This window comes from Sitodiplosis mosellana, unplaced genomic scaffold (genome assembly GCF_009176505.1).
Source record: "Sitodiplosis mosellana isolate CC-2019 unplaced genomic scaffold, AAFC_SMos_1.0 Smas_scaffold_61, whole genome shotgun sequence".
Classification (NCBI taxonomy): domain Eukaryota; kingdom Metazoa; phylum Arthropoda; class Insecta; order Diptera; family Cecidomyiidae; genus Sitodiplosis; species Sitodiplosis mosellana.
The window spans coordinates 1,157,833-1,169,388 of record NW_022595303.1 but is presented as its reverse complement, the minus strand read 5'-3'; the positions used below and the strand labels follow the sequence as shown (position 1 = coordinate 1,169,388).

The 11,556-nt window shown below is 36.6% G+C and overlaps 1 protein-coding gene across 4 annotated transcripts in view; it reads right to left on the bottom strand.

The window, feature by feature from the left end:
- The window catches only part of LOC129570602 (calcium/calmodulin-dependent protein kinase kinase 1), a 103,896-nt gene that overhangs the window by 5,399 nt on the left and 86,941 nt on the right, over nucleotides 1-11,556 (bottom strand). For all 4 annotated transcript variants that reach the window (XM_055450276.1, XM_055450277.1, XM_055450274.1 and 1 more), the window contains exons 4-7: nucleotides 3,932-4,790; nucleotides 3,672-3,845; nucleotides 3,264-3,444; nucleotides 2,921-3,108 (exon numbers count right to left, since the gene is read on the bottom strand). In XM_055450276.1, the coding sequence (XP_055306251.1) occupies nucleotides 2,921-3,108; nucleotides 3,264-3,444; nucleotides 3,672-3,845; nucleotides 3,932-4,790 (1,402 nt within the window). The remainder of the gene's footprint in view (nucleotides 1-2,920; nucleotides 3,109-3,263; nucleotides 3,445-3,671; nucleotides 3,846-3,931; nucleotides 4,791-11,556) is intronic.

Sequence of the window (11,556 nt, the reverse complement as noted above, 5' to 3'; positions counted from 1 at the left end):
CTCTCTCTCTCTCTCTCTCTCTCTCTCTCTCTCTCTCTCTCTCTCTCCATAAGCCAAGCAAATACACACGCACACGTACTACATTCCGAACTCGATTCTAACTCCACAAACGCGCGCTCGTGTCACGTTCCATGTATTGGCCTACAAACGACCCACAAACACGTACCAATCGTAATAATAACGAGCAAATGAATTCTAATCGTATATTCATGCTGCGACTCGTGCTGCATGTGAGTTTTCTTTTGAAATTTCAGCACAACCGAAAAAGGGATAACGACTGGATTGCCTGCGCCCATTCGCCGTTTCGGTAGATTGAAAGTTTTTGATCATAGGACATTTAGGTCTGAATTTTTTATGGTCGCTCTTTTCGAATTATGACTTGATATTCGAGCGACTGTAAAAAAAAATATGAGCAAATCAATGATTTCAAAGCGAACCCACTACTTGATATTGGAACATTGAACGGAGAAAAGTTTTTATTTTTCTCTATGAAATTGGAAAAAGATTCAATGGAATAAAGTTTAATCGAGATGCAATGACGTCAAAAGAAACAAAACACAGTTTGGACATGAAAGACAACTTTCCCGGATTTTATTCACTTTTGCCATGATTTAGTAACAATTTCTATGGAATTTTAATTCGAAAAAATGTTGAGCTTATTTCATCAAAAATATGTTTCATCTTGAAGTTTTAAGTTTCAAGTGAAAATTCTATTCGCAATTCACATCTTCAATATGTTGGTTCTTTTAATCGCCAAGAAGTTTCTTTTGATCGAAAGCAATTTCTTTTGATAACAAAGTTCTTTTCGGGCCCATTTTGAAATTCAATTTTGTTTCTCGATCAGTTGAAAGATGTTGCCTTTGGTAGAAGTTTTGAACGATTCTTACTCAGAATTTTAAATAATTGAAGAAAAAAAACCAATGGAAACAAAAGGATGTTGCAGGAATAAATGCAAAAGATGGCAATATTTGATTCAGTAGAACATTTGAATGTAATATACGTAATGTGGAAGTTTACATTGATTTGAATAAATAGAAAGCTTCGACTATTCCATTACTCTCGCTCTCAAAGTTTATGCTCGTCTCTTAATAAGAGAATCATCCACTCAAGTCTTTGCTCTTAACTCAAAGAGAACATTTTCTTTGGAATTTGTTTGAAAATTGATTAAAACCATGCTTTGGGATAGAGATTTCGACGGCGACATGCGGTGTGCTCGCATTAATAGCAGTTAGTAAGTACTAGTAACGTACGTCAACGAGAGATGGTGACAGCTAGTGTGAAAATGCCGACAATTTGCGATAATCTCAGCTGTTGTTTCAAGTCAATTTCGAGTCTACTTTAACACTTATTCAAAAAATCTCCAATTTTAATTTGAAACAAAAATAAAACGAATTACATACGTAATCCAAACTTTTCCGCTCCGCAGCAATTTAGTTTACCTCCCGCTCAATGTTTCCAAAACTTCAATGGACCCTTTTTTCATAGCATTTTTGGCCTTAAAATATAACTATCGAAATAGTTCCATTTTCCATACAAAAGTGTCATTTTCGAACAAAATTTCAAAAATTTCAAGAAATGTTGATTTCGGACCAAATTTATGGGCAAGTAGGTGTTCGGTTGTTTGAAGGCGCCCATTATTTTTGCAAAAAAACATCAGTTTGCTTTGACGAAAACACTAAAAAATGGCTTTCTGAGTGATTTTTTATACAAAAGACTATTTTTCGAGGAAAATTTCAAGAAATGTCGATTTTGGACCAAATTTATGGGCAAGTAGGTGTTCGGTTGTTTGAAGGCTCCCATTATTTTTGCAAAAAAACATCAGTTTGCCTTGACTAAAACCCTAAAAAATGGCTTTCTGTGTGATTTAAAAAAACATCAGTTTGCTTTGACGAAAACACTAAAAAATGACTTTCTGAGTGATTTTTTATACAAAAGACTATTTTTCGAGGAAAATTTCAAGAAATGTCGATTTTGGACCAAATTTATGGGCAAGTAGGTGTTCGGTTGTTTGAAGGCGCCCATTATTTTTGCAAAAAAACATCAGTTTGCCTTGACTAAAACCCTTAAAAATGGCTTTCTGTGTGATTTAAAAAAACATCAGTTTGCTTTGACGAAAAAACTAAAAAATGGCTTTCTGAGTGATTTTTTATACAAAAGACTATTTTTCGAGGAAAATTTCAAGAAATGTCGATTTTGGACCAAATTTATGGGCAAGTAGGTGTTCGGTTGTTTGAAGGCTCCCATTATTTTTGCAAAAAAACATCAGTTTGCCTTGACTAAAACCCTAAAAAATGGCTTTCTGTGTGATTTTTCATACAAAAGTCTATTTTTCAAGGAAAATTTCAAGAAATGTTGATTTTGGACCAAATTTATGGGCAAGTAGGTGTTCGGTTGTTTGAAGGCTCCCATTATTTTTGCAAAAAATGGCAGTTTGCCTTGATCGAAACCCTGAAAAATGCTTTTTTCGGGTACTTCCCGTACAAATGTACCATTTTTGAGGTTTTTTCTTAGGAGAGGTACCCCAAGGTCACATCGGATATGGCTCAAAATCAATCCGAAGCTTTGTTTCGACATGCCAAAACTTTTGGCTTTTACAGATCTCAATTATCTTGTCAACTTTTTGAGATAATCGGCGGACAAAAAACTCGGACGCGAACGACGCCATACGCACATCGCTATTTTGCACATTTTTCATAGTAAACAACATGTTTTTGGAGGCAGATAGGTCTTGATCGATAGGATTTCATCCCATCTACATTGCCTAGTGTACAGATATGTGCTTTTTGAAGTTTGGCGTGAAGTTATAGTGGTCCGAAAGAGGAGATGTCGTGAAATTTTGGCTAGTTAAACCAATACTTTACCTAACAAACAAAGTTTGCGGAAAAGTAAAATCTCAATCTTTATTCCAATATTGTCTTACCTGTCCCGTGTTTAAAGTTTCAGGTGCGCGGAACGCAGGTGTGCCAGCGGTTGATCCATTATTCATTGAAGCATCTTCACCCAAGAACTCATTGCAAACACCTAAATCAGCGATTTTTACGCTTCCACATTCGCCCAACAGTAAATTGTCCGGTTTGATGTCACCGTGGATGATGCGTTGATAATGCACTAAAAAGAAATCAGAGTATTCTCGTCATTCTGGATAATTTTTTTCAAGTGTACAAAAATTCGGATGCATGCTCTCTATTTAAAAGCTTAAGAAATGATGATGATGTTAGATGATGTTTTAGAGGAAGAAAAAAAATTGAATTCGCGGTACTCACAATACTCAAGTCCAAGTAACGAATCACGGAACACAGACCAAGCTCGTTCTTCTGTCAATGGTTTTGATGTCGGCACACTAAGCACTTCGCCCAATTGCAAAAGTTCAAATACTAAGTACAATGAATCTTCCAACGGATCATCAAGAACTTCCACTAATTTCACTACATTCGGATGGTCCAACTGGAAAATTGTTCAAATGAAAAAAATGGTGGTTAAGAACGTCGATTTTCAATCATTTTTTTAGTTCAATCATTGTTATTTTCTAGTTTTCAATGAAATTTCACGCAAAATCTTCAGAAATAACTTTTAAAAATCGAAATAAAAAAGAATTAACATGAAAAATGTACAAAAAGACTCCATGAACTATGAATTTTGCCGCCAGAAATTCCAAACTAACCATTGCGTACCTTTTTCAAAACGGCAATTTCCCGATAGACACGGTCGAGTGGTGACACACCTTTCTTTGGTCCGCGTCCCATGAGACCGGCTTTCCGCAACAGTTTACGTTTCGACAGAATTTTCATGGCATAATGCGTTGAGTCCTCTTCGGAATATGCTAATTTCACCAAACCATATGAGCCCTGTGTCAGAAGAAGCGAAGTAAACGCAAAATTCAATAAAAGCAAACACACCTTGCAATATCATAAACATGTAAAATGTCTCTCACCTGTCCAATTTGATCCATGAGTTTATATTGATTGAGTTGCAAGAAGCTGCCAGTTTGTTCGATGGAAATGCGCCGTGATTCACGTAATGGTCCACGGCGTCGATTGCGTGGCGATCCAAATGGGCTACCGTACGGGCTGTACGGTACATTCGGGTAGATGGGTCGATTCTGTTCGAATGAGGCTTGTCTGTTGGACAATAACGGCGATGGCATCTCATTGTCGGCCAAATCGAGCGATTGTGTTTTGGGCAAATTACGGATATGTGGCGGAAGATATGTGGGATGCGTGTTGGGAAATCGATTTAAAAACATGGGCACATTCGGTGGTGATGACAGTGGTACAACCGTTGGTAGTGTATTCAAACGGCCAGCGTTTGCACAATGCAAATTGGCCAGATTCGGTTTCGATATGTGTTGTTTGGTGGCAACTTTAAAAACCGTATCACTTGGACTAATCGATGAGCTACTATTTTCACTATCATCATCGGTTGCACCACATTTCACACGAATTTCATCTTTATCACTTTGTGGTGGTGACGGCACTGCCGCTGCCGCTGCCGCTGTTGCGGATCGAATCACAGTCGTATCAATTGTACTCATATTTACACTGTCATCATCATCGTTGGTACTTGTTGCATTCACATGTTTACTATCAATTGCACTTGATTCCATCACGTTGGTACGTTGTTGTTGTTCGTGTTTGGGATTTTGCTCGCTTTTTTCATCGTTTGATTTGTGTAAATTGGCGGTTTCGATTGTCGTTTGACTATTGTTGGCATTGTTTGGCGCCAGAATTGTCGAACCTACACAATTTGTGCCATCACGATTGTTCTCCAATTCATTTTGTAAATTCATGTGCCTGTGGATAAGAGGAGGAAAAAAAGAGGTGGGTGATTTAAATTGGAGTGCAGTTTTTGTTACAAAGTCTGTAAAAGATTTAAAAGAACACTCGCATCAACTTCATTCAACGCAATTTTCTCAGTTGAATTGAAAAGCTACTTGAAATAATGAGCTATCGAGTCAATAATATTAAGCTCCTTGAACGCAGACACTTAATTCGATAACTCACGACATTTTATTTAATTGAAAACTTTGTTTTATGCTTTATTTGATCTTTTGCCAAAATTTTCATTATTCGCACTGCATTTTTTGCCTCAAACCTCCCAATTTCGTTTCTTCTTTCTTGCATTTTCTTTTATTTTCCATCGATTTTGTTCCCTCTTCTTCCATTTGAAAATATCCAATCACCTTTTTTACCTCATTTTTTCTCTATTTTTCGGTTTTCTCCCCAATTTTCTTCTTTTTCTTCCCTATTTTTTCTTGTCTTTTTTCCCATTTTTTTTTTTTCATTTATTTCGATTGTTTTCACTTTTTTCATTTTTGTTCACTCTTTTTTCCGCAATTATTGCCCATAAGAATAGCGAAAAAAACAAATAAACCTGAGCTAACAAAAAAAAAAACGTGAAGAAAATCAAGAGAAACAGTCACTTTAAAATGATTGAAAAGGTCAGGAAAAGAAGATTTCAAGACAAAACGAACAGAAATACTAAAGAAAATAACGAAAGCCGAAAGAAAAACGCACCAAAACCGAGAAAATCGTACACAAACAGAAAAAATCGCATTTCTGCCATAGAAGAGAGAACACGACTGGAAAACAAAGCAGGAAAACTTTCGAATGTTGTTCGAAGAAAAAAAACGCAATTTTCCGTGTCTTCGCCTCGCGCAAAGGGGTTCATTAACGAAATTGGAGTGTTCGTTTAGTTCAGTAGTAGCAACAGAAGCGGCAGCAACATTTTAAATTGCTGTCTGTCTCAATGGTAATTCTTATTGTCGACGTTTTGAAAACGTCGCATTCTTTAAATGTTAATTTGAACTGAGAGAGTTTTTGAGCCGAAGAAAAAAAATGTTTCCTTTGAAATCATGACCTTATCCAAAGTAATTTTTGTTCAGTGACTCAATTCAAAATGCCAGCTGAAATGTAAGCGCGCGCGTGTGTTTTTTGCATATCAAAGCGCGTTTTGTCATCAGACAAAGCGCGAGTGCTCAAGTGCAGTCATTCATCTTCATTTCGACAAAAAGAATGACGCGAACACAATTGACTGAGAAAGAAAAAGCAGAGAGGGATCTCGCGAACGGCAAAAAAAAATGTCTACAGATAAATGATTTGATACGCACTGGGGTAATGGATGTGGGCTGTGCACCAGCCAAGTGATCATATGAGTCATGCATCACAGTAACATTCATCAAAAATCCAACAAGTTACATGGCAAGGTCGCATAAGTGCATCGCAAATCTTGGAACAATAACGAATACAAAACAACAACAACAAAATCCAGAACCAACAAGGGAACAAAAGACAATCGTCATCATAATGCAACAGATCATGGGAATAAATGTAAAAATAACGCTAACGGTTTTTTTTGCATCCTGACACATTCGCTTTTTTTTCTGTTGCTCGCTGCTGCTACTGTGCAGATGGATGGAATAACTTTTATGCTCTCATCCTCTTCATTTTGATCCTCTTCATTGTTCTCCGAGCGACAGTCCATTCATTATTGCATTGTATTTATCGCATTGCGCGCGCCACATGCATATATCTATTGTTTATCATCGCTATTGTGTCTCGCTGGCACAATATCCAATTGCAATCTGGATTCATTTTATTTCCGCCCGAGATGGACACGTGAACGAGAGTGTGCCAAAGTGGCGATAGAGTGTGTGTGAAGAGTGAACGAGGTGGCACGCCAGAAAACCAAACGATGGAAATTAAATAAATCCTCATCGGTTTGTTTTTTTTTTCCTGCTGAAGACTCGCAGCCACTTGTAATGATGAATGGTGATGATACTTGGTCTCGATGAGTTTGCACATAATTTTAAAACACTCGAGCAAACGAACACAAAAACCGAAGCTGCTTCTTCGTTGGCTCGTCTCTGTTTCTCTTTCTTTCTTTTTTATCATTACATCTCTTCTCATCTCTCTCCCGTTCCCTTTCCTTCTCACTCAGTCACTCACTCTTACTCTATCTCTTCCACTCTCCTTTTCCCACTCCAACAAAACCCAGCGACCGAGCAATGCTCGGCGAGCATACGTTAAAGCTAAAGAAATGGTTTTAGCTCAACATTCAATTGGTTATTTCTGCAATGACCGCATTTTCTAACTTTTGCAACTCATTGCAAGCGAACGAACCAAACCATTTTCAATGCAAACACGCCGACATCCCGGCAAAGGTCATTCATTTCAATTGCAAAGCTGTCACCGCTTTATTTTTCTCTCTCGCTCTTTTTCCCATAACAAAAATGAAGTCATTATGCACACAAAAACCATTATTACTCAACGGAAATACGAACGGAGATAACGTGAAATGGTAATGTAGCCAATGGCAAAAACCAGGCCTTTGGCTCTTTTTTCTTCATTATTAATTTGTCAATTTTCAATTTTAATATTGCGAACGTTTATTATATCGGTTTTATGTTCGGCAAACACGCGATTATTTTGCATGCCATGTTTATGCCATTGAAGTACGGAGTCAATGCCTTTGAAAGCCTGCCATAAAACACTTTCTGCGCAACGTAAAATACTCCAACATCGTCTAAATTGACGAGTTAACGAAGTGCAGCTGGGAAATGTTTCGTTTTTTTTCGCGAGGAAAGTTGGCATTTAGAGTTCATTACAACGAATTGGATGGGAAATTTAGGGATTAGAAAGAAAAACATAAAAAATATCACGTGTTTCCGAAACACGGGCTTTCATATGGAGAAAAAAGGGAAGGAGAAGCAAAAAGAAAAAGAAGAAGAAGAAGCAGACTTTTCCACAGATTGAAATAGTATTATATGCAGATTTTCTCATGCAATTTTAACGAACCGCTTTGCGTTGCTATTCAAAACACATAATTCTCAACGGATATATCGCAAATGCACTAGATAAAACTGTTTGTTCAACTTTTAAGTGAGCTCTAATATTTGCACACAAATTCACGATTTTACTTCTAATTAATGGACACGAATTATCTGCTTTTAATGGATCTAATGGATTACGGAGAAAATATTCTCTTTTAAAACCCGATTCCGAAATGAATTCCCATTGTTGAAGAGTTAATATTCGGATTTAAAGCATGCAAAATGGAATGAATTTTCATGAAGTGAGTCAAGCACTCAAGCTAAGTTTTTAAGTGGCATTTTTACTTCAATTGAAAAACCATTTCGGATTGAAAATCGGTTTTACTCGATTTTATTTTCATCTTTTCTGTTCGCTGGAATTTCGTCAGGTTTTTCTTCCCCTATTTTTTCTTTGTTTTTTTTCGCTTTTTTTCTTTTTCTCTTTTTTCTGTTTTCTGTTTTCTCTCCTTTTACTCGTTTTTCTTCGGTTTTTTTTTTTTCATTTTTCATCCCATTTTCTCTTCTTTCCTCACCCTTTTCTCCCGTGTTTGTCTTATTCCGTTTTTACTTTGCCTTTTTTTCAATTTACCTCTTTCCCGTATCTCTCTTGTTAAATAATCACATTAACCGATCGCCAATGGCAACGAAAGTTGACTTCTAGTGTTTTTTTCATCGAAAGTAAAAAAAAAACTTTCACTTCCACAGGTATGAATCACTTTCAGTGGTCAAAAATGAATGCACTACATGAAAACTGTTGAATTCATACTACTGCAAAATGCAGACAATTCATGCTACTCCATGAAGTTAGTTTAGTGAAAGAATTCATTAAATTTAATGTTGAAACAAATGTTTTTAATGAATAAATAATTCGAATTCAACAAGATTTGCGTGTACAATGTACACTGTACACTGTACAATGTAGGTATATTGTGTATCTGGTGGAAAACCATTTTTTTCTTTTCTTTTCTCCTCTGGCTGGTGAGAAGTTTGAAATACCAATCAAAATCATATATGCATATACGGACCCTATACATGTGCAGTTAAAGACTATGCTATGTTGTGCATTACAATATTGAACTCTTACATAACAGATCTGCTTCTCTTTAGAAAGAATCGATAATCGATAAATATATAGAAATCTTTCATCTCCGTGTTTTTCCATCATATCATTGTGATGTAATCGTTTATATTCTCAAAATTAGAAATTCTCATTGATTTTATACCAATGTTTTCAATTACGTGCAATTCGTTGCTTTTGTTGCGTAGTCAAAGCCCATTTTTCAGTTCAATGAATGTAAATCTCTTATCGAACTATTGGCAAATTAGCAAAATATTGCCAATGAGCAATCATTGAACTTCGATAAAATCTTTCATAAGATTTCTGTACCTCTCAGCGACTGAGTATCTGTCTCGCGGTTTCAGATTCATTGAACCCTCAAATCAAAATCATTTCAACCGTCTTATTCCGATGAGTTCAAGGCATTACGGTGCACCAAATTACAAGGCATTACACTGTAAAATCCACTTAAGTAATGTCTAAGCCGTTGAGCGTGAATTAATTAGACATAATTCGATATATATTCAATAAACAACAGCATTTTACAAGTAAAATGGCTTAAGTTTGTGTGTCTGGAGTGATTTTGGCCGTCAACAAAATCTCGTGGAATTTATTTGTTTACTTCACCATTGAGACTGCATTAAATTATTAATTCGAAATGTGGCGTAACGATGTGCGTCGCATCATCATTGAAACGAATGATGTCGCAAGTGGTTTGGCTCACTTAAAACGCAGCGTAAGCAAATGTTTTTATTGCCAATTGCATGGCAAATGTGCTGCATTGATGCAGACAAAAACTAGAGTGCAAAAGTGATGATAACGTCAATAATGACATCGAATTAGTTTGCTCGAATGACTAAACCACTCCGCAATGTTTGCAGCAAAAACAACGAACAGAGCAAAAGAATAAGTTCTGTGTCGAGATGAACTGTGCAAAATTCTCCTCTGTGCACATCGAGCGTCTTACATAATTAATGCAATATAATGGAGCGAATTCGCGAAAGCACATTTCGGTTATATTCAACGAAATGAGACGAACGAGAGAAGTTGTTTTTCGTAAAACTCAATTTAGTTTGTTAGCTGTTTACTTGTGTTACATAATTGATTTTCGTGCTATTTTGCTTTTAAAGACGATCCCATCAAACAGATAACGACAAGTTGACACAAATGGCAAAAGAGACAAAATGACTTAATTGAAAAGTTTGCAGATGATTTTCATTTGGCTATGTATCTTAGACAGAGAGCTTGTGTGATACTTGATAATGGCTTTTGATGGCAAATCAGATACTGTATCTGCACAGAAATCAAATAGTTCGCGGGATTTCATTCAAAAAAATAAGACACCTTTGTCAGCACTGTTGAGAGAAAGAGACAGGAATTGAGAGGGGAAGAAGTATACGGCTTTCTGTATGAACTTACTGCTTTCTTTATAAGAGAGAGAGAGAGGGAATGATAGAGTGAATTTGAGATAAAAGAGAATTCAACAAGAGGGAATAACCAAAGTAGAAGATAGGGAATAAGACAAGAACAAGGTGAGTTTGTGGGAGAGGGAAAGAATGATTTAGATCCTAAACTTTGTAGTTAGAACAAGAGCAAGACGCAAAGCAAAAGCGAAATGTCATTATGAAGAAAAAGCTCATGCTCGTGCTCGCGCTGATCAAATGTCTTGGGAGCATTTACGCTTGATTGAATGCAGGTCATAACCTCGTATAAAGTGATAATTACGCATGGAAACACGGAATGAATGAAACCGCACTAATTAGAAGTTTCCATAATTACTGAGCGCTGTCATCATCTTTGAAACGGTTCGTCGAATGAAAGATTCTTTGAATCGAAGGTTCGTCGAATGAAAGCATGAAATTGGGAAAATGTCACTCCAACAAGAAAAAACGTTGATTGAATGGTAAAATCGAACGTCCAATTAGTTGTTGTCAATTATTTTCTTCCAAAAACTCGTAGCATAAACACGTTGTATAAACTCATAGCAAAAACTTCCGTTCGTCATTCAATTATTAATAAAAACTGCGAAAAGTTCATCCACTTTATTTCTTTCACAGTCAATGTTTTTCTTTTTCTTGTGTCTAGCGTAGTTTTTCCTTCGGAACCCATCGTTCGTTCAACGAGTAATAATGAGTGTGTGTTTATTTAGAGTTTTCTCTTAGTCTGAGTGTTTCCACAAAAAACAAAGCGAAAGATGTACGGGAAAAAAGCGCAAAGAAAGGGTAAAATAGATTGGTAGTTAAGCTGCGCAATAACAAGGGTGGTCTAGTGAGGTTGTCATTTAACGGTTTTAGCGTTCGAATCGATTAGTAGCTAGAAAAAGTTTTCGAAAAGTTGTATATATGCATTGAGTACATTCTTTGGGCGTTGAATTTTTAAAGAGGGTTTTTATTCAGATCAACTTCCAAATTGAGCTTCGGTTAAATTGTGTGTAAGTTTGTTTTGACCATTGTCCGAAATTGAAAAGTTTGAGAGCGGTTTAGCTAAAAGACGAGGGTGGGACGCGTCGGTGGTTGAGAAAATTACTGAAATGGGTTTCGATTATCTTTTCTCTGACTTGACAGTCATCATCCTTTTCACCTGGTCGTCTTACGAACGGTCTAGATTGCAATATTTACCATACCTCCCACCGAATTTCTCTCTCTCTCTCTCTCTCTCTCTCTCTCTCTCTCTCTCTCTCTCTCTCTCTCTC